The sequence below is a fragment of the Crinia signifera genome, chromosome 8 (genome assembly GCF_055691185.1).
Source record: "Crinia signifera chromosome 8, ASM5569118v1, whole genome shotgun sequence".
Classification (NCBI taxonomy): Eukaryota; Metazoa; Chordata; class Amphibia; order Anura; family Myobatrachidae; genus Crinia; species Crinia signifera.
In genome coordinates, this window is record NC_139224.1 from 101,127,432 (window position 1) to 101,150,409 (window position 22,978).

A 22,978-nucleotide genomic window follows, 5' to 3' on the forward strand; every position below is an offset into this window, starting at 1 on the left:
GTTCTGTGTATGATACGATATTACATCTGTGCTCCTGGCTCAGCACATGAATGGAAAATGCGCAGTGATTTAGAGAAAACAAGTAAATGGATTCACTTTTAAACAGAATAAAGTAATATGTATAATAATGCGGTTGGGATACAGAATCCGACAAACAGACTACAGGATGAATGACGGGGAAATGTCACCAAAAAAGTGGAAAAGGGAACTTGCAGTTACAGTACAGATTGTGTGATATACTCAGAATGGACCGAGAGGGTGGAAATGTTGAACTTCATTTTTATATCACATAGATTTTATTTCAGGAAATTATTATTATTAATAATGATAATGTCATCATTATTATCAGAGTAATACTGAAACAAGGAATCAGCATTAAAATGGAAAACTAAAAGTTATCACAAGCAATCATTTTTCTACTTAAAGTGTGATAGAGTCAGCGCAGAATAAATTATTAGGTCAGTTTTTGCTATCAAATACTATCTCTCTGTGCACGGCATTATACATGCACACATGAGTCCTAGTAAGTAATAGAAATATTACAGAGGAAGTTACCAGGCAGGCAGAACAGGGAGGTCAGGCAGCCTGCCCATTTTACCTATTGAGTCCATATACAGTAACACTGAATGAGAGGGAAGCTAAAGGTTACTAAAGCACTGAGTCATGTTAGGATAATTTGCCCTTTGACCCATCAATGACATGTTTGAAATTGTGCAATATAGTATTGCTTACTGCCACACCTTTTATCACGCAGACTGTACACTGCTCTGTGTACCGCAAATAGGGTTAATATCTTCATATGTTTGCAGCTAATTTCATAGATAGTCCTATGTAACACATTGTGGCTGATTCTGGGTAGGACAAATTATATGTATTACAAAAGTCAGTGCAATATCTGTGTAATCATGTATCACACCATGCGTACAATCGTCACAGCAATGCATCCCTGTAGGATTGCATTCCATTTATCAAACAAATGGGTAGAATATGATAATGATCATGATGTGTAATTGCTTACATTGGAAGTACAACTAGTATGTCTTGCCAAGTAAATGTATAGCCACATAACTCGCTGTGTAATCACTTTTTTGTTTAAACAAATACACACACCAAATTTTTCTCATGTGCGGATTATCTGTCCGTTAGTAGTAAATGGCTGCTCCAGAGGTGGGGCTGCAGCACAGTTCAAAAGTCCAACTGCGTGTGAACCCATGCTGGCGTGTGTAGCAATGTTTGTGGTGGCAATTCCTGTGGCTCCCCTATTTGTATTACAGACTGCACTGAACCACACCGCTGGTGTCCTTCATTGGTGACAATAATGCACATGCTCTCTCTTTTTTATACAATGTTAAGAGGTTGTTCCAGTTGATCTGTGTTCATAGCTTGATGATGTACCAGCGTCAAATTCTAATCAGTAGCAAATCACTAGCACAATTACATAGAGGGAAATAGTACAGATATACACCATGTATGTATGTATGTATGTATGTATGTATGTATTTATTTACAGTTTCTTATATAGCGCAGCAGACTCAGTTGCGCTTTACAATAGTAGACAGTGATAAAACAAACTGGGTAACAATGTATGTGGTACATAAAACAGGGCTGTAGTGAAAATGTAGACAGTTATGATGCTGCAATCGCTACATTGAACATGTCTGCATGTTTATAATGTTGACATTCTGCATGGACCGGAGGGAGAAGGTTGAGTTTAGGCTGTGGCACGGTTAGGGTTTGCCATTATAGGACACAGATAGTGTTAGGCTTCGTGAGGGGAGGTTAGACATAGGCATTATGGAGTGTGTTAGGGTTAGTGAAGCTGGAAGCCAACATGATGTCACCACCTGACCCTGAAGACACCGCTGGAGCCACCTGCTAGACAAACAAAGATGTTTTTAAGTGTTCTAATCATTTTGACATTTTATCTTTGTCGACATAGTGACTGTCAGCATGTCAACATTATGGCCATGTTAATATTCAGAATTCCAACACAATATACTACACCCTATAAACATAAAACAAACTGAAAGCTGCTTAATCAAACCAGTAATGCCCCTCAGTTGAGAGAGTGGGTGGTTCTAGAGTAGACTATAAAAGACACAAAAAAACATGTTTCCTCCAGCACACCGAGGGGCATTAGCAATATTTGCAGATTTGAAAAATTACATGGTAGTAGGTCATTCAGAGATCTTGGCTATATATATATATATATTTGCAAAAATATGGTAAGCCTGAGGCTCAAGGCCATCCTCAAGGCTCCTCTCATTAAAAGCTTCGCTATAAGACGTGACTGAGCAATAAATTAATCAAAATAAGTTAATAACCTCTGACCGTGTCTAGTACTGTACATAGCCTGAAGGTGTCGCTATTGCTCCTGTTAATATGGGAATTACAGTACTATCATTTTCTTCAGTAGATACTGTAGTAGTTGTGACCAAATGTTACCACTGTGTTCCTCAAATAAAAAATGTGGAACTAAAGGTGACCATATACTAGGCCAAGTTACCGCATGCTAGAGGTGCATGCATTACCGCGGCAGCTCCCTGGTGACAGGATCGCAGGCGATACGTCGTATGCAGTCATTTTACATGCAATGTATCACATGCAATCCCATTCAACGTTATGGTATACGACAAAACCTTATCTGATCAAATAAGGCATCCAGGCATCGGATAAGAAGCATAAGTAAAAGACAAATGATTTATTGGCCTGATGCATCAAAACAGCTTATAGTTTCAGTATGCAGTATAATACGATTACATTTTAAGCAACACTTAAATGAGCACATGTCATAATAATGTATAACACACAGACCAAGTTATTGATATTCTAATTTATAGTAGTAGGCTTAGCTGTACTTTTCCCTAAGCATGGAGATGTGCTGTGAAGCTGTTTTTCCTTGGTTCCATGCCTAGCTTCCATGCCTAGCTGTATGCCACTTTGTTCTTGCCCCAATGACTAAAGGCGAATGCAGAGGATACAGAGCAGGGAGAGCACCTCTCCTGTCTGGCACTTCCTGGCTCTGCAGACTATAGGTGTGTGCCAGCGGTGCGGCATCGCTGGCACACACCTTGTGGCCCTTATCAAGAGATACATCGCAGATGATTAAACAAACAAACAAAACCTGCAATGTACACTGATGCATCCGATTCTGATAGATCAGGTCCGATTTTTTAATGACAGATTAAACTATTTTGTTCTGTTCAAAATTCTGTGACGACATGCGGCCACAAGGGGTTCGAGTTCCAACACTGTAGCCAACATTTACATACCTTCTTTCCTTCTTATATGTGTGAAGGGTTTAGCTAACCCCTTTAGGTGCAGGGGAGGAGTGGTCAATAAAAAGTCACAATCACAGGTCTTGATGCAGGGCAAGCAGCAAAGTAATGTACTGTTCTCATGGGGGGAAAAAAATCTGAAATCTCCTCTCCTGATATTCCCTTATACTTTTATACAGTAAATGGCTGTCAGATCTTTGATGGATACTTCAAGCATACACAGAATAGCCCGGAGGAAGATTCTCCCTGTTCAAGCCGTCCCCGCTTAAAGTCCCTAGAATTGTGGGCCCTAGACAGTTGCCCAGTGGGCTTAACTAGGATGGCCATGCATTAATGCTTTTCATGGGTCCTTCCATTCACACCTTATGGCCATTTTGAAGGGACTACTTATAACGACAATAAAACTATAAGTACATTAAAGTCAATCCTACCCACATAAACTATGATGACCAGGGAGACCAGCACCCTAACAACAAAAGGTACCAGAAAGATAAGACGTGTTAAAAGTAAAATTGAAAATGTGTGACATGACGAAAAGTGCAAATTACTTGATAAATATAGAACACATGGATGTTTGAAGTATCGGTTTCAGCAGCGGGAAGGATAACAAAGTGGGGTATCCCCCACTAGAGCACAACTAGACCTATACCAACATGACCAGATTTGATGATGCTTATGGTATGTTTAGCATTTGTTTTGAAACAAATTAAGCATTTGGAATTAATAGTATTATAAACCATTGCTAGTTATCTGTACAAACTGGGAGCGGTATATATAATAGGGTGCTGGAGTTTGTCCGTGAATGGCCATATTAAAGAGAGGCACCTCCGGCATCTCGCACCCTGCTACATTTACCCCGGAGCATCAGCAATCCAGATCCTGACTAAAATAACATTGACCAATTTTCAGACAGCTCTGATTTGAGAAATACTAAAGTTGCGTGGTATGCCAATGAGGCTATTGTAAATACATACTCAAAAATGCAAGTATTTAAGGTTTGGCATTTATGATTTCTCTATAATAGCTGTACACCCCATATAGACTTTGGGCATTTCAGTCCTTTTATTTAACAATCTTAAGCTGGGTATACCCTGCAGTGACTATTGAAGGAGGGAACCATCATAGTAAACCAAGTGTTCATCGTGACTGTAGGAGCGCTCAGTCCCCCGTGCACCCTGATCGATGTAGGTGATATAGGTACCCAGCTTTAGGGCTTGTCTATACTACTGCTTTCTTTGAAGATCTTTATACTCCTTTCCACAATTATATTGTATGACTGTTGTATTATATGACTATTGGGACCCGGTATAGGACTCATCCTTTATCCCCATTCTCCTTTTACTCACCTCTCCCTTTCCTACATCACAACTTGTTGTTATCTTATTTTACTTTTTCCTTTCACAACATACTGTAGGTCATATAAACAGAACATTTGTAGATCTCATACACTGGTGTTTAGCTTTGTACTGTGTTTATTTCTTTGTATTCCCATGTAGCTGTTTCAGTCATTTTAACTTGTCTGCTCAGGGTGTAGGACCTATGGATGTGGCTTTGTGTTTTTGACTGTTTTGAAAAACTTAAAACAACATTTTTTTTAAAGTGCAGTTCTTTAAATGTGTCCATATAAATGTGTCCATAAAGTGATCCTGATAGACAGATCATCTATGCCAGGCATGTCCAACCTTGGCCCCACAGCTGTTGTTAAACTACACATCCCAGCATGCCTTGCAAAGTTTTAGCATTCCCTAACAGCAAAACTGTGGCAAGGCTGTTAGGGAATGCTAAAACTTTGCAAGGCATGCTGGGATGTGTAGTTTAACAACAGCTGGAGGGCCAAGGTTAGACATGTATGATCTATGCGTAAAGAAATTGATGCCTTAAATGCTGCAGCAAAACAGGCAAAAAGTATTTTAGAAAAACTTCTGGTACTTCTTTACTTTCACGGCGCCAGCATGGCGCCGCGCGTACTTCCGGGTTACGCTCGCCACTAATTAAGTTAAATAAACGGAGTTAACGCCATGCCAACATGGATAGTTCATACCTCCACTATCCATGTTGGCATGGAGTTGATTTTAATTAGCGTGGCGAGCGTAGCGAGCCACCGAGCCCGCAGCGTGGGCGAGCGAAGCGAGCCCCGCAAGGGGACTCTGACACGCGGCGCCATGCTGGCGCCGTGAAAGTAAAGAAGTACCAAACTTCTCTATACACATACCTCCCAACTGTCCCGCTTATCGCGGGAATGTCCAGGTGTTTTTGGGACGTTCTCGCATTCCTCCCGAGGCCGGCAGTGTTCCGCGGCGAGGGGGGGGGGGGGAGTTGGGAGTCTCACCCTGTTGTCCGTGAATAGACGCTGTGCGCATGCATAAAGGCAAAGTGACTGACAGGAAGCTGGCGTTTGGGGGTGGTAACCTGCCATTTTTCTGGGAGTGTCAGAAAAAAACGCAGTCATGCCCAAGAGTTTAAGGGTGGGTCTCTGATGTCAGAGCTGGCTTTGACCAGCTTGCCTCCGTCGCAGATTGGTGGAAACTTCCAAGCTGCTCAGATTTGCATAGACGGCAAAGTCCTTTTGATGGTTCACAATTTGCGAGTGGATAGCGATCTGCGATAGTAATGTGGGTGGGGCAAGAATTTGCCCAGGCTGAAGAGTTGAGTAAAGCACAGTGAATCCCATAATTGGAGGCACATGTATGCTCATGTATTATTGAGCAGTACAGAATAATCCTTTTTTAGTAACATATAAAAAGAGCCTGTGGCACTTATGTATTACATGGGCACCCAATTAACATACATACGCTTGCGGAAGGAAATCGTATCGCATGTCCCGTTTTAGTGGCATGCGATCCATGCGATGCGGTTCCACTAGTTTATATGCTAGACGTTTCTCAGTTACCGTAACTATGCTTTCTGACTAAGCTTAAGCTACGGAAATAGCGTAGTCAGTCAGAACTTGCGTAAGTTCTTCTGGCACTCACTCTGAGGAGAATAGCTGACCATGATGGATGCTTCTCAGAGTTCTGGCAGTGTTACAGTGAACAGTGTGCAAGGCGCAGGCATGGCAGGTGACCAAATGTCCATGTTCACCCTGCCTACATCACAGGAGGAGGCTGTGCTGTTTTTTCAGCAAAAAGAATTGCTGCCCATTACGCAGACTTGCGTAAATGGGCATCCAATGAGGCTGTCTGTTAAGGAAGCGATGTGGTGCTGCCACATAAAGTGTTGCCACAAGAAGGTCAGCATTCGAGCCAACCTCTGGTTCCCCGGGTGTTGGTTTGTGTACTCTTGGGCTACACATGTCTGTAAAGACAATGGTGCAGTATAACGGGCTCATGAGGGAGGCCTGCACCATGGATCTCTTGTCCCAGCCACAGACCCAAATTGGAGGCCCTGGCATGGTGGTGGAGGTAGACGAGAGCCTCTTTGTGAAAAGGAAATATAACGTTGGGAGGATGCTACCCCAGCAATGGGTATTCGGCAGTATATGCAGGGAGACAGGGTCCTGCTTCCTGACCACCGTTGAAAGGCGAGACGCAACGACCCTCATGGCTGCCATCAACGATAATGTCGCTCCCGGGTCCGTGATTTATTCTGACTGCTGGAGGGCGTTTAATACCCAGGAACTTCAGCAGGCAGGGTACAAACATTGCAGGGTGAATCACGGCTACAATTTTGTGGACCCTGAATCAGGGGTACACACCCAAACCATTGAGCGGCTGTGGGGGGCTGCCAAATACCGCAGTAAAAGGCATAGAGGCACCGCAAGACACCACTTACACTCCTATTTACAGGAATTCACATGGAGGAAAAGTTTGGGAGCAGAAAATCCTTTTGAAAGAATTATACACGCGCTGACCCTACTGCCAAAGGCTGCTGCAGTGCCCACTCAGTGACTGCTTTTTAATAATTCTTTAATCTTTAATTATTGTTATTATTGTTCCTTATCTTCTTATTGTTATTATTGTTCCTAATCTTCTTCTTCATATTTGTTATGAATTATCGTTATTCCACTTCATATTCTTTGTAATTGTTCATATGTCATCACTATTAATAATCATTAAGTAAATTGCCACTTTAACGGTAACATGTGTCTGCATTACTGTGTCAGATGTATTGTATGGCTGCTGTGAATGTTTTCCTAAAACCCCCCCCACTATCCACGCCACCTCGAAGCGTGGCGAGTGGTGGCGGAACACATCCTCCCAAACTTTTCATACCCCCACTATCCACGTCGGCGTGGAGTTGATTTTATATAGTGTGGCGAGCCACCGAGCCCGAAGCGCGGCGAGTGGATGCGGAAAACATGTAAAGTAATCAGTCACCCCTCGCGGTGCATGCTGCGCTTGCCACGCTTCGGGCTCAGCAGCTCGCTGCGCTCGCCACACTATATAAAATCAACTCCACGCCGACGTGGATAGTGGGGGTATGAAAAGGTCGGGAGGATGCGTTCCACCGCCACTCATGGGGCTCGCTGCGCTCGCCACTCTTCGGGGTGGCGGGGGTGCAAAAACAAAACCAAAAAATTACATGGCTACTTCCACAATGAAGCACCCATCATATCTCATAGCATGGGTGGCCATACAATGAAATATTGCATCGGATCGCACGCCGTGTATGGTGCGGCGCAATACCATGCAATATTTCATTGTATAAGCACTTAACATTAACTAAAGGGACATCTCATCGCATCAGATCTCACGGCACCATACACGGCGTGCGATCCGATGTAATGCGATTTCACTATGGAGAATAGCCCGTGTAATACATAAGTACCGAGCCTGTTATTGAAGTAAAACAAACTAATAATGATTTGTGGAGAATGTAACCAATTTACAGTTTCATTCTTATGCCCTTATTTTATCATTTGTAATCAGTAAAGGATCATTACACTGAAAAATGGAAGACCATGGTGATCCAGCATATGATGTAGGCCTGATACACTAGTGTACAATTGGGGGTGAATCCGTACCAATCACTAATTGGTGATTTCCGCACTTCTGCGCAAGCACGCCCACTGCACCGCGTATGCGTGAGCCCTCAAACTGTCAGTTGTATTCTGGAAAATGCGACTGCGGTCTGGGCAACTGCAGTGGGTGGCGACGTGGGGTGGGCAGAGATGTGGTATTGGGACTGTGTGGTCCTGGACTGTTTTCTGGAAGGTTTACAGGCAACTGTTGTGAGCTGGAAAATTACGCAAAATAACTGAACCCGAATAAGGCCCAATACAAAAAGAAACCTTGTTATTAAGGGTAATGGTCATAGGGTCGACTGCATTAAGGTTGACATGCTGTAATTTTATAGAAGGTTCCTACCAGCAGATGGTGCTCATCTCAACTACGTTATGTAGCTCATCAGCAATTTGTGAGCTACGTGTTGCTTATGGTCTGTAGAGTCTCCATGTCTAAGTGTATGCTATTTCAATGTAAATGTATAAAATACCACATATGTCTATTCTCTTGTTGCAGTACAAGAAGCTGTTCACCTCAGAGAGTGGCAAGTTGGGAACAGCTGAGCGATTTATAGCTGGCTCGCTGGCTGGAGCAACGGCACAGACTTCAATTTACCCCATGGAGGTATTGCCACATCACTGATCTCTTGTTGTACCTGGTCATATGTACTATGTGCTATGTACTATTATTTTTGTATTTATTAAAAGTTTCTTGTATAGCACAGCAAATTTCTATATCGCGTTACAATTGGAAACTGGGTATTTATAGTCCATCGAAAAACCGTAAGAATGCCTGCCCGCAAGCTTACACTCTAGTGGAGTGTTCAAAACTTACAGCGTATGCACAATAACAGACCTGCCCATACAGATGTGTCCTCATATGCCAAGCAACTCTTTCTTTAAATGTGCATCTTATTCGCACCGCAGCTGCACTGCTCATTCCGTACTAGAGGTGCCGGCTGCTATATTGATATTAATGACTTATAACATAATCGCATATGCCGCTGAAGGATATGCATCTGCATATGGGTGGTAACATAATATATTTTTGGGGACCCTTTTTCATTTTTGCCCAGTTTGCCATGAACTGCGAATCATACCCTGATTATCTGTATTGGTATAGATTTTAAACAAAAATAATGCAGCAACAAATTAAGGGGGTATTCAGTTCAGTTCTGCATGTAATTATTCGACAATCAAAAAATCTGCACGTCTCAACGTTTTTAGATCAAATTTACATTCAACCAATTCAATTAAAGTGCTAATTTTTTAAACTGTCGAAGAATTTGGCACAGCTGAAAAACACATGGATGGGCGAAATTGCCGCCGTTTTTGACTTAAGCTGTGTACACACGTCATTTATAGCCAGCGACCATATTGCCAGAGATTGGAGTGTGCACTGGCGATAAATCGCAGAGTGTGCGCCCCCGTTTTCAGCCCCCTAATGGTCGCTGGTCAGAGGAGCATACTCCTCCGACCAGCGACTTCCCCTGCCTCTTCTCCCGGCAGTGTGTCATTTTTTATCAGCGACCATCTGTGGTCGCTGATGAAAACAGGACACTGAGCAATATGATTGCCGAGCAATATATTGCTAGCAAAATATAATGCCAGCTATCATATTGCTCCGTGTATACACAGCTTTAGTTGAATGGAGGAAAAATTACTTTTCATAAACATAATTGTCATGTGACCTCTTCACTCATGCTTTCTTATTTTGTGGGGGCAGTGTAAAACATCAGAAAATATATATATATATATATATATATATATATATATATATATATATATATAAGCAATTGGAAAATCCGCACACCATATATAAAGATCATCTTCTGGGTGCCATGGCCATAAGTGGATGATGATGAATGGATAATTAGAGCCAAGCACACCAATTTGAAAAAAGTTTTGTATTGTAAGAAAAAGTGCAAAAAATCCATTGGCAGTACAAACAGTCCAATATAGCAGATCAAGTCATCCAGATACTTATCAGCATGCAAGCCGGTAGATGGGAGACAGGATACAAGACATCATAGTACTGCATACAATGGGACAAAGTCAGGTCTGCTCAACAGCTGTTTCGGAGTGTCTATCCGTCGTCAGGAGCATGCCTGACTGACCCACAATACCCGGTATATATAGTAACTGCAATAACTTGGTAATGAAAAAAGTGAACTCACCTGTGATCGCTAACTCACATGAGAAGGGAAGCGTGCGTTCAGTCCGGCCTCCGCCAGTACTAGCGCATCACTTCCTGTACATTCTGATAGGGTGTAGGGCCGTGTCAGGCTCACATGTGACACGCTGCGATACGTAACTTCCGCTACTCACACAGCGGTCTCCATGGAGACCAAACACTACCTTTGCTAGAACGTCATCAACCTGGGGCGTACACGCGATAGGTTGGCGACCCACCAGCGTGCACGTTACCATGGCGACGCGTTACTAGCCGCTAGAGCCTGACGTAAATGACAGCTAACACAAAAAGTGCAAGCGGTCACTCCCCAGGTCTCACAATGCGCACCCAAACAACTAAAACTGAGCAATAGATCCACCAAACAGGCACCACTTCGTGGTACACTGATCGGGGTCCAGCCCATAAATAATTTGCGATCACTGGTGTTATAAAGTATCAGTTGGTTACTGCGTTAGTCAACATATACCGGGTTTACAACAAGCTTGGTCATATAAAAATCAAAAATGATACATAACGATAAACATAAGTAAATTTATACAAAAACGATCACAAAAAACAATTGAGGAAATATTCCTCATTCAGGCCTAATGGTGACATGGAGGTTAATTGGTTAATCCAATAGCATTCTTTTTGCAATAGGAGTTTACCCCGGTCACCACCCCTCCGTAAAGGTGGGATGTGATCGATTGGTTGGAATCTGAAATCTTTCAGAGTATGCCCATATTGTACAAAATGTTTGGCCACCGGAGGTGTGTCAGTGTCCACCTTCTGCATGGCTTTTTTAATAGAGGATCGGTGTAGACCTATTCTTTCCTTAAGAGTGCGTATAGTTTTCCCAATATATAGTTTGTTACATGGGCAACGAATGGCGTATATGACAAATTTACTATCACAATTTAGTTTAAACTTGATAGTATAAGAATTTGATGTAAGTGGGTCAACAAAATGTGTTCCCACTGACATAAATTGACAGTTTACACATTTTGAACACCTGAAAGCCCCTGTCTTGGGGGTAAGCCAATTAGAGGTTCTAACAGTGGTCAAATCTGATTTAGCTATAATACTCTTAAGGTTGTTGCTTTTCTTATAACAGAATCTAGGATTGGACTGGCATTGCTGGCCTAGTATGTCATCTGTTTGAATAATGTGCCAGTGCCTCAGAATAACTTCCCTGATTCTCTTGGATGCAACAGAATAGGTGGACACAAAAGTAACTCTATTATCTTCACATTTATCATTAGATTGAGTGAGCAATTGTTCCTGGGTAAGCTCTTGACAATATGAAATAGCTTCATTAATTTCAACATCTGAATACCCCCTCTCTTTAAATCTTGCTCCCATTTCTTGAAGGGTTATAGCAGTATCACTAGGGGAAGATGTTATACGAACAACCCTTAGTAATTGAGACATGGGTAAACCTTTTTTTAGGGGCATGGGATGGAAGCTATCGGCAAAAAGAAACGTATTCTTGTCTGTAGGTTTTCTATAAAGTTTGGTGGACAATATGCCCTCATGATTGGAGAAACAAACATCAAGAAAATTCATGGTTACCTCACTGTAAGACATAGTGAACCTGATGGTAGTTTCTAAAGAGTTTAGATGATCAACAAAGTCAGTAAGCAATTTCTCACCCCCAGTCCAGATCAAAAACAAATCATCAATAAACCTAACATAAAAAAATATGTAAGGAGAAAAAGTAGTGTTGCCAATAATATTTTGCTTTTCATATGCATACATAAATAAATTTGCATATGCAGGGGCCATATTTGACCCCATTGCAGTACCTTGTACTTGCAAATAAAATGAGTTTTCAAAAAGAAAATAATTCTTGTTCAACACAATTTCCATTAACAAAAGCAGGTAATTCACATTAGGGCCTTTGTATTCTGGACTGGAGGAGACAATGGCCCTGACTGCATCTAGACCCTCAGTATGTTTTATATTGGTGTACAAACTCGACACATCGAGTGTCACCAATAATGTCGATTCAGGTAATTTTCCTAATTGTTTTAATTTTAGGATGAAGTCTGTAGTGTCTTTTAAATAGTATGCAGTATTTTGGACTATGGGCTGGAGCCAAAAATCAATATATTGCGATAAGGGTTGGCAGATGGAGCCACAGGAGGAGACAATGGGTCTACCAGGGGGACGTATTAAGGTTTTGTGAATTTTGGGCAATATATACATGATTGGAATTCTGCGGTATCCTTGTGTGAGAAAGGAAGCAGTAGCTTCATCTACCCACCCATTACTCAAACCGAGTGTAATTATTGAATCAACTTCTTTTTTGTAGATATAAGTGGGGTCATAGGAGAGAGGTTTATAACAGGTCTGATCTGATAACTGTCGATTAATTTCATCAATATAATCTGTCCTATTAAGGATTACTATTACTATTGCTCACTCAATCTAATGATAAATGTGAAGATAATAGAGTTACTTTTGTGTCCACCTATTCTGTTGCATCCAAGAGAATCAGGGAAGTTATTCTGAGGCACTGGCACATTATTCAAACAGATGACATACTAGGCCAGCAATGCCAGTCCAATCCTAGATTCTGTTATAAGAAAAGCAACAACCTTAAGAGTATTATAGCTAAATCAGATTTGACCACTGTTAGAACCTCTAATTGGCTTACCCCCAAGACAGGGGCTTTTTAGGTGTTCAAAATGTGTAAACTGTCAATTTATGTCAGTGGGAACACATTTTGTTGACCCACTTACATCAAATTCTTATACTATCAAGTTTAAACTAAATTGTGATAGTAAATTTGTCATATACGTTATTCGTTGCCCATGTAACAAACTATATATTGGGAAAACTATACGCACTCTTAAGGAAAGAATAGGTCTACACCGATCCTCTATTAAAAAAGCCATGCAGAAGGTGGACACTGACACACCTCCGGTGGCCAAACATTTTGTACAATATGGGCATACTCTGAAAGATTTCAGATTCCAACCAATCGATCACATCCCACCTTTACGGAGGGGTGGTGACCGGGGTAAACTCCTATTGCAAAAAGAATGCTATTGGATTAACCAATTAACCTCCATGTCACCATTAGGCCTGAATGAGGAATATTTCCTCAATTGTTTTTTGTGATCGTTTTTGTATAAATTTACTTATGTTTATCGTTATGTATCATTTTTGATTTTTATATGACCAAGCTTGTTGTAAACCCGATATATGTTGACTAACGCAGTAACCAACTGATACTTTATAACACCAGTGATCGCAAATTATTTATGGGCTGGACCCCGATCAGTGTACCACGAAGTGGTGCCTGTTTGGTGGATCTATTGCTCAGTTTTAGTTGTTTGGGTGCGCATTGTGAGACCTGGGGAGTGACCGCTGGCACTTTTTGTGTTAGCTGTCATTTACGTCAGGCTCTAGCGGCTAGTAACGCGTCGCCATGGTAACGTGCACGCTGGTGGGTCGCCAACCTATCGCGTGTACGCCCCAGGTTGATGACGTTCTAGCAAAGGTAGTGTTTGGTCTCCATGGAGACCGCTGTGTGAGTAGCGGAAGTTACGTATCGCAGCGTGTCACATGTGAGCCTGACACGGCCCTACACCCTATAAGAATGTACAGGAAGTGATGCGCTAGTACTGGCGGAGGCCGGACTGAACGCACGCTTCCCTTCTCATGTGAGTTAGCGATCACAGGTGAGTTCACTTTTTTCATTACCAAGTTATTGCGGTTACTATATATACCGGGTATTGTGGGTCAGTCAGGCATGCTCCTGACGACGGATAGACACTCCGAAACAGCTGTTGAGCAGACCTGACTTTGTCCCATTGTATGCAGTACTATGATGTCTTGTATCCTGTCTCCCATCTACCGGCTTGCATGCTGATAAGTATCTGGATGACTTGATCTGCTATATTGGACTGTTTGTACTGCCAATGGATTTTTTGCACTTTTTCTTATAATACAAAACTTTTTTCAAATTGGTGTGCTTGGCTCTAATTATCCATTTTTATATATATATATATATATATATATATATATATATATATATATATATATATATATATATATATATATATAATTACAATTGACTGCGCAGGCAAGGCAATTTTGATATTGCATACAGTGTATTTGCCCATCAGATGTCGTCTTTCAGTGTCTAAATTGCACAATAAAATTTACATAATATAAAGCATTTTCCTGTGCACGGGTTGGCACTATTTCCCACTGTGTCTATAGAAAAAGTTAAGCATCGTTATTGTTGTTCTCTAGGTCATGAAGACACGTTTGGCTGTAGGGAAGACTGGCCAGTACAATGGAATGTTTGACTGTGCTAAGAAGATTTTGAAAAAGGAAGGTGTGCGAGCCTTTTATAAAGGATATTTACCCAACATTATTGGCATTATTCCTTATGCTGGCATCGACCTCGCCGTCTATGAGGTAGAATTTGTTGTTCACCCTCCTTTTTATACGCAGACATCCTTCTAATGATTGATTAATTTATTTAGACATTCTTATTGTATGTATCCTAATTTAAATGTTTTGTTTAGCACCATCTTGTAGCATGTACAATGCTGTTTGGTAGGCCAATTAGGGTTTTATATATGTATAGCCACACATTGCTTAATGTTTGTCCACCAGTGTCAGGCCCTCCAGGTAAAATTCACCACCCCCTCAGTGTCATAGAGCCATCTGCAGACCATGAGATTGCATGGGCTTCAGTGTGACTGGCAGAGACTTCCTATTGGAAGTCCTGCCTGCCTGTCACAGAAGAGTTCCCCTTCCTGTAAGAAGCCACTCCTTGCTTTATCGTGCAGCCCAATCTGGGTTCTATGGGCTGCAGTCCACAGAAGCCAAGAGCGCATGCGCTGGTCCCGGCACCTCCTGAATACATTGCTCAGGTGACAGTACCCAGATGGACAGCTGTCATCTCCTTGGGCAGAAGGTAGCGGCAGCCACCCTGCCACATGTAAGTAGCAGTCGCCACTGATGTACACACAAAGGCCATTGACACTGATGCATTAGGTGGGGAAGTTATCAGATGTAGGAGAGATACTGTGGATGGTAGATGGGTCGAGCTATGACCACATTTGACCATGCATGTAGTTATTGCCCAATAGTGTCTATGTATCTCCATCATATCTGGCTAAAGACCAGGTCATTCATTATATGAGTCCTTCACATTAGACCAAGCATCTGTGGCCATATAAAACCTTTTCCCCCCTGCTGGCCAGGGTCCCTGTACAATGGAGTTGACAGGCGCCCCAGCACAGTAGCTGCGATGGTACTGCACATGAGCAAAAGCCTAGCTTCTATGAGCTGGTTCCGTTGCAGGAAGTGGTTTCCTACAGGAAGCCAGCTCTCTGGTTATCACAGCCTGGACTGGCAGTCCCAGATGGAGCATACACCTCCCAATGGGACAGCCTTTACTTTTGATACCTGTCAGGTAGGACTTCCAATAGGAAGCTGGTCACAATTAGCCAGTGCTGCCTCACGGACTGCATTTTTACATGCAATAAATCACATGCGATTTATTGCATGTAGTTCTCCCGGGGAGCTGCTTTGGGGGGAGGGCAGCGGGGTCTGGCCAGCTGGTGGTGATGGTGGTGGTGGTGGTGGTGGGGGCGGGCAGCTTGTAGTGGCGATCTATCTGAGCGCCGGCTGGGAGGCTGGAGCTTGTAGAGGCATTTTGCCGGGCGGCAAGATGCGGCTGCTGAATATTTTTAAATTACTGGCCGGCCGTTGATTGGCTGAGAGTCTCACCCAATCAACGGCCGGCTAGTCCGTTACCAAATATTCAGCAGCTGAAAAATTCCCCTACAAGCTTCAGCCTCCCACTACTATGAGCTGCCAGCCCCCCCCCCTCCCCCCCATCCCCCGCCACCACCACCAACTGACCAGACTCAGCTGCCCGCCCCCCGCTGCACGGGAAGGAGGTCCCAGGTCCGGTGGTCGGACCGCCAGCAGGTTCAACCACCTGCTCGGGTCCTATGCGCACGGGACCGCTCATTAGACTTGAGGGGACATCAAACTGAGCCGATTTGGGCCGATTCGCCGAAATCAGCCCGTGTATGGGCACCTTTAGTCTGAAGCACAGGGGAGAACAGTTTGATCTTATTATTATTATTATTATGGAAACAATCAACGATTAATGAAGGAAATGAAGAGAGCTATTTGTTTGCTTGTTTTTTGATCTAATTATCTTCAATGTGAAACTGAAAGAGTCACTAATAATAGAGTAATGCCTGAGATACTGTAGCTGGGGTTCATTTGAAATTTCCCTGGCAAAGCATAGGAAAAAGCTGCTGGTACTGACATTTGTGTATCTTTACTGCGTTTGCTATATTCACTGATCTTTTGGCCAGTGTATGGATAAGTGGTACCTCAGCTCCCACTAAATCTTGGTGGCTCTGCCAGGAAATAACAGATTGCATGCTTCCCTTTCTTCTGCCAGACTCTCAAGAATGCCTGGCTCCAGAAATATGCAACAGACTCTGCCAACCCAGGGGTGATGGTCCTGCTAGGCTGCGGCACCGTGTCCAGTACCTGTGGCCAGCTGGCTAGTTATCCATTAGCCCTTATCAGGACGAGAATGCAGGCTCAAGGTGAGCACACTTCAAACTTATTGTTTAAGAGATGCAAACTTACGTTTACCTGACTTCTACTTTGTCAATCCTTTATTACACTTGTTGATGCAAAGCTGTTTACCCTTGGTTCTGCTGATACATTTATACCCCTTTCACACTGCACAAAATTACCGGGTTCATGCCGGTTTCTTTCTTGCCAGTTCGACCCGGTAATTTGTGTGATGTGAAAGGGGTTACCGATTAAAGCTAACCGGTAGCTACTTGGCAATTTGAAAGAGGTAAAAAGAAGGGTTCTTAACGGTTCGTTGCTGTGCAGTGTGAACGGGTTAATAGGGATGAGCGACCCATTTCCTGTTCACACTATGGAGGAGGCAGCACTTGGAGCAGCACCAGCTCTAAGCGCTGCCCCCGATGACGGGCCAACGCTCCACCGCTCCCCCACATGATGTCAGTATTGCTGGTTCACTGCTGCGATCTAAACAGACCACACATGCAGTGTCGCAACGGGACTGAACCGTCTAAAAGTCCCGGTGCGACCCTCCATTTGCGGTTTGAAAGCAGTATTATTTTCTATTACATGATTATTATTTTTTATTTTATTTTTTTGCTAAAGATCTCAATCACTTGTAGTATATTAAATATAATAAATTAGTTTTGTGAGTACATGTTATCAAATACCTCACAAGTTTGTTACTCTGACCTCTGTATTCATCATCACTAAGGAGTATTTTAACTAAAAGTACATTCATCCCAATGAACCTAGTAACAGCAGCAAGGATGAGTAAACAAGAACAGGATCACACTGAGCAGCAGGTTGGGGCTAGCATTATTTGGCAGCTGGAAGATGCTCATATCACAGTTTGGAAATGGCTTATCTAAACTAAACATAAGTTTTGGCTGGTGAGAATAATATGAGATTGATAAAGTAACACCTTCAATTATGTTAGGAATGGGGATCCCTCTATATAAGTCATATACAAAGTTCGAATAACATGCTTTAGCTGGATAATATTCCCTGCTACATATTGGCATCCACTGATAAGAGCTACTGTGCTCACTTAGGGGGAGACTAATTAAAATTTCGAGAGATATCAAGTAACAGCCATTCAGATTTTAACTGTCATTATACAGGCTGTCGGCCAGATGTATCAAGCTTCAAAAAGTGATAAAGTGAAGAGTGATAAACAACCAGCCAATCAGCTCCTACCTGCCATGTTACAGACTGGTAAATACTGTAGAGCAGGGGTGGGGAACCTGAGGCCCGGGGGCCGTATGCGGACCCCGCCGGCGGCTTTGCCGGGAATCAAGTACAGGGGAATTCTCGCGAGAGCTCGGTAGTTCTCGCGAGATTCCTCTTAAACTACAGCAGCCGGAGACTGTCAGTCCTATTAATCGGCAGCCGCCGGAGCGTGGGACGGCTGCAGCAGGACAATTTGTAAGAGAAATTTTTACATACGGCCCCCTAAGGATTTTTTCCCCATACAAACGGCCCTTGGCACAAAAAAGGTCCCCACCCCTGCTGTAGAGGAAAGGGAAAGTACTCTCTTTTGTTGGGGGCACAACTTAATTAGAAATTTCTCAGGGGAATTGAAAGTCATCACCAATCTTGTCTTTGTAATGGCATTAATTAAGGAGACATTGAACATGTAGATTATCAGAGGATATAACTGTATCAAATTACAATATAAAGTGTAATCTAATTAGATTAGTAAAGATATGGTGTATAACAATTTCCAAATGCCATATATAAATCTCTGTATATGTGTATATCGGTGTGTTTTTTTGTGTGTTTATTTTATTATTCGTTACTATATAATTAAAAGTTAAGTTTTAAAACTTTCTAATTAAGTTGTATCCCCAACAAAAGAGAGTACTTTAGCTTTCCTCTACAGTATTTACTCCATTTTACTCTCAGGGGAGCACCTCCACCAGCCATAATAATATATACCTAGATATCCTATTACAAAAATTGTGGAATTTGTATATTGTTGTGTTTATACTTTCTCATTGATATTGCTACTTACTTGTGCACCGGTACTTTTCCCGTTTCCCCTTTCCCCTCATTCAAATTTTACAGACTGTGTGGCAGATTTATTAAGCTCGGTGAAGTGATAAAGTGTCTCTGGTTTTTATCACCGGCCAATCAGCTCCTAACTGTGAAGTTATAGGCTTGGTTTGAAAAATGGCAGGTAGGAGCTGATTGGCTGGTGATAAAAACCAGACACTTTATCACTTCACCAAGCTTAATAAATCTGCCCCTGGGTTTGAAAAATGGCTGGTGGGAGCTGATTAGCTGGTTGTTTATCATTCTCCTCTTTATCACTTTTTGAAGCTTGATACATCTGCATACCTCCCAACTGTCCCGTTTTCTGGGACGTTTCCTCATCCCAGGGTGGGGTGGGGGGCAGTTGGGAGTTCCTCCTGTCACCCGCTGTGCATCGGTGAATTTTTTTTTCTGTGCATGCGCACCGCTTTTATTCCTGCAGCCAGAGAGCCTGGGGGCATGGCCAGAAGCTCACAGAGCCATTGGCTATGCCCCCACAGAGGCAAAATGGGATGTTTGTCAGTGTTCTTTAAGAATGATATAGGCTTTTTATAGTAATGCCATTATTGAATAAAATAAAACAATAAAATAATTGTCAGTACTTCTGTCATGCGTATGTATAATTTGTTTTACCTTCTATTGCAGCATCTATAGAGGGCGCACCTCAGCTTAGCATGGGAAGCCTCTTCCGCAACATTGTAGCCAAAGAAGGTTTTTTTGGTCTTTACAGAGGAATTGCTCCAAATTTCTTGAAAGTGATTCCCGCTGTCAGTATCAGCTACGTGGTGTATGAGAAGATGAAGGTGCAGCTTGGGATCTAGTACTATCCAGCTTCCAGCCTTTACACTCAGGAACTCCAGCGTGTGCTTGTGTGTCTGTGTGACTGAGAGATGTACAATATGCAGCAAGTATGAAATGTGCTGCTGCCTTAATTGTGTATGGTGGGAACCTTTAGAGCTAATGAGCCATTGTTAAACAATATAATTTTATAGGCTTGTACACCCGGACATTGTAAAAAAGAGAGAGAAAACATTGTACTTACAGTGTAGTATACTCTTACACTTCTAAATGAGCATATCCATTGGACTCCATTGTGTTTGCTTACGAGCCCTACAGCTGACATTAGAAAGTCTCCGTTTACAGACCTATTTTTGTACATTATTTTTGGGACTATTCGCTCCAAATCACGTTTAGTCAAATATGAGAGCATTAAAATAATTAGCATGATTGCCCGTGTGCCCAAGGCCTTATGGCAGATTGAGATTTCAATTTATGACCCCCTGTCTTGTCTGAGACCATATTAATGAAGTCACATTTTTTTACGTTTTGGAACTAGAATCGCTTCCTTTTTTACAGATATTTGTTTAGGTTTATTTTGATATTTTTTATATCTATGGCATGGTGTGGTTGTTTTTGTGTTTATAATTTTGTAAACTTTTATAAGAATAGTCTATTCAGTTTTGTGTAGAAATGAAATATTCACTAGACAATACCAAAGAAAGAAAGAGGGGTACTGGGAGTACAAATGATTAAAAATGATTTCTGCACAGATCCATTAGAGATACTGATGTAATGGGAAAAGCTAAGGTGAATAGTTTACAATGTATAAAAATGTTGCACAGTTTGTAAAATAGGTATATTATTCACCTTGTAGAAAAGAATGTAAGGCATATAAATCCGACTTTTCTCTTCGGAATATTGGTTCAGCCAAGAATAATGAATGTCTTATTTGTGTGTGGCTAGGATTCACTTTAAAATCACTGTATTTGTGTATAAAGTATTTCTAATGTAAGGGTCCTTGTAGTCTAGTTATGATAAAGGCTTTATGTAACACACGGCACATCCACACTCCTCATTTTTCAACAGCCACTCTCAGTTAATCATCTGATATAAGTAACGGTGTCATGGTAGATTTATGTTTGCACATGATACCCCTTTCACACCGGCCACCCAGAAATTACCCGCCATTTTTGAGTGCCGGGTACAACCTGACCCCAATTCCCACCACCCGAAAATAACCGGGCTAAAGCTTTTCAACTCGGGAATTTGCTGAAAACCCCCCGGGTTTTTCTGTGGTGTGAAAGGGTCAACACAGGTCTTAACTTACGGCTCACTGACCCTGGTCAAGAGCAGGGTCAGAGTGCCGGGATTTAAGACCCATGTTGACCCTTTCACACCAAAGAAAAACCTGGTTTTTTTAAATCAAATTCCCGGGTTGAAAAGCCTTAACCCGGTAATTTCCTTCTGGTGTGAAAGGATGTCACTGTCCTAATTGTCCAGGAAATCTTCACACATCTCCTCTGTTCTATGATATCTCAGCAATTAGCATAGATCACAATCATTAGTCTGTGCTCTGGCACAATGAAGAGATTACATATTCTTTTGATCCCAATACAGAGAAGTGCATGCAACTCTGAGAACAGTATGAGTAATGGAAGGGCCAGAGGTTTGTTGTGTGTAGAGTGAGTCAGCACAACTTCATTAGCCTGCCCAGTCCTCACGGAATGTTAGTATACTATCCACCCTCATTGGGCTAATGAGGAAACAGAAGGCCATATACATGTTCTAAACGATCTTCCGTCCATATAAATAAAGTACGTGTGCCGTTCTGCACTCCAGTAGAAGAAAAAGATAAGTGCAAGTATGTCATAGCTTTGTCACTCATTTATAATGGGGAAACCCCAAGTGCACTGTTAAGTCTAGTGTTTTTTTTTTATTTGATTAAAGTCCATAGAGGGTTATATTCATTCTATTCCCATTGAGTAGGTTCACAGATGGATTCCTGGAAATGACAGGCTTTTTAGATATAAATAAAAATTACACCTTTTTGAATGACTCCCTATTCTAATTCACCAGGTTTAATCATTTTATATGATTCCAATACACATGGTGGTATCTCTCTGTTACATATAGGGGGTTATTCTGGTTGGTTTGCAAAAGCAAATTCCTTCTTTAATGGACAAAACCATGTGCACTGCAGGTGGGGCAGATGTAACATGTGCAGAGAGAGTTACATTTGGGTGAGTTATTTTGTTTCAGTGCAGAGTAAATACTGGCTGCTTTATTCTTACACTGCAATTTAGATTTCAGTTTGAACACACCCCACCCAAATCTAACTCTGTGCACATGTTACATCAGCCCTACCCGCAGTGCACATGTTTTTTTCCGTTAAAGAAGGAATTTGCTTTTGCAAACCAACCAGAATAACCCCCCATATTGTAGTCTACTCCTTCCCAGGTAGCCTTCTCCTTACACAGCTCCCCTGTCCTCTGAAGCAAACAAGCGGGCCATCCAGGAGTGAGCATAGAACACCTAGAACCTGGCGATTGCCAAGTGTTATGTTCTATGTTTCTATCTTCTCTTATAAGTGTAAAAAATAAAGTTATTTTAGTTTTATATATGTACACGATGCAAAAAATACTATGCAAACCGCAAATCCCGTCAGCAATGATAGACTGGCTTCAATAAAGAAAACTTCCCAGAGACCAATGTAATCATGTTAGGTTCATGAATTGTAACGGTGTAAGGAAAAATAATGATGACACTTGCATCCATCTGTGCCACTATTTTGTTATGTACAGTATATGAAAAGTGAAACTGTATGCAGTATTGTAACTTATGTGGACCAGCATGATATGATATGTATAAAAGTCATTTCCATAACAGTGAAACTCTGAAATTTTTTGTATATGTTAATCTAATTACATGACATTTTAATTGCTCAGAAATTGTCAGCTTTATTTTTATAATTAGATCTGGTCAAGTCGGCGGGATTAAATAGCATCTGAGTTCATTGGCTGTGCATGATGTAGGCCAAACGCAGATTTTTTATTTTTAAAGGGGCAATCATTTACAAGGCAAAACCATGCCATGTAAAAGATTGCCCCTTTAAAAAAACATCCTCTTTCCAACGGTATCCCGCATGGCGGCTGAACTCAGACCCCATTACATCCCACCCAG

The 22,978-nt window shown here is 41.9% G+C and overlaps 1 protein-coding gene across 3 annotated transcripts in view; it reads left to right on the forward strand.

Annotated features, from left to right (window-relative positions):
* SLC25A24 (solute carrier family 25 member 24) overlaps window positions 1–22,683 on the forward strand; it is a 52,584-nt gene extending 29,901 nt beyond the window's left edge. For all 3 annotated transcript variants that reach the window (XM_083156891.1, XM_083156890.1, XM_083156892.1), the window contains exons 8-11: window positions 8,738–8,845; window positions 14,660–14,827; window positions 16,842–16,992; window positions 19,664–22,683. In XM_083156891.1, the coding sequence (XP_083013017.1) occupies window positions 8,738–8,845; window positions 14,660–14,827; window positions 16,842–16,992; window positions 19,664–19,839 (603 nt within the window). In that variant the 3' untranslated portion in view covers window positions 19,840–22,683. The remainder of the gene's footprint in view (window positions 1–8,737; window positions 8,846–14,659; window positions 14,828–16,841; window positions 16,993–19,663) is intronic.
* The last annotated feature ends 295 nt before the right edge of the window (window positions 22,684–22,978 follow it).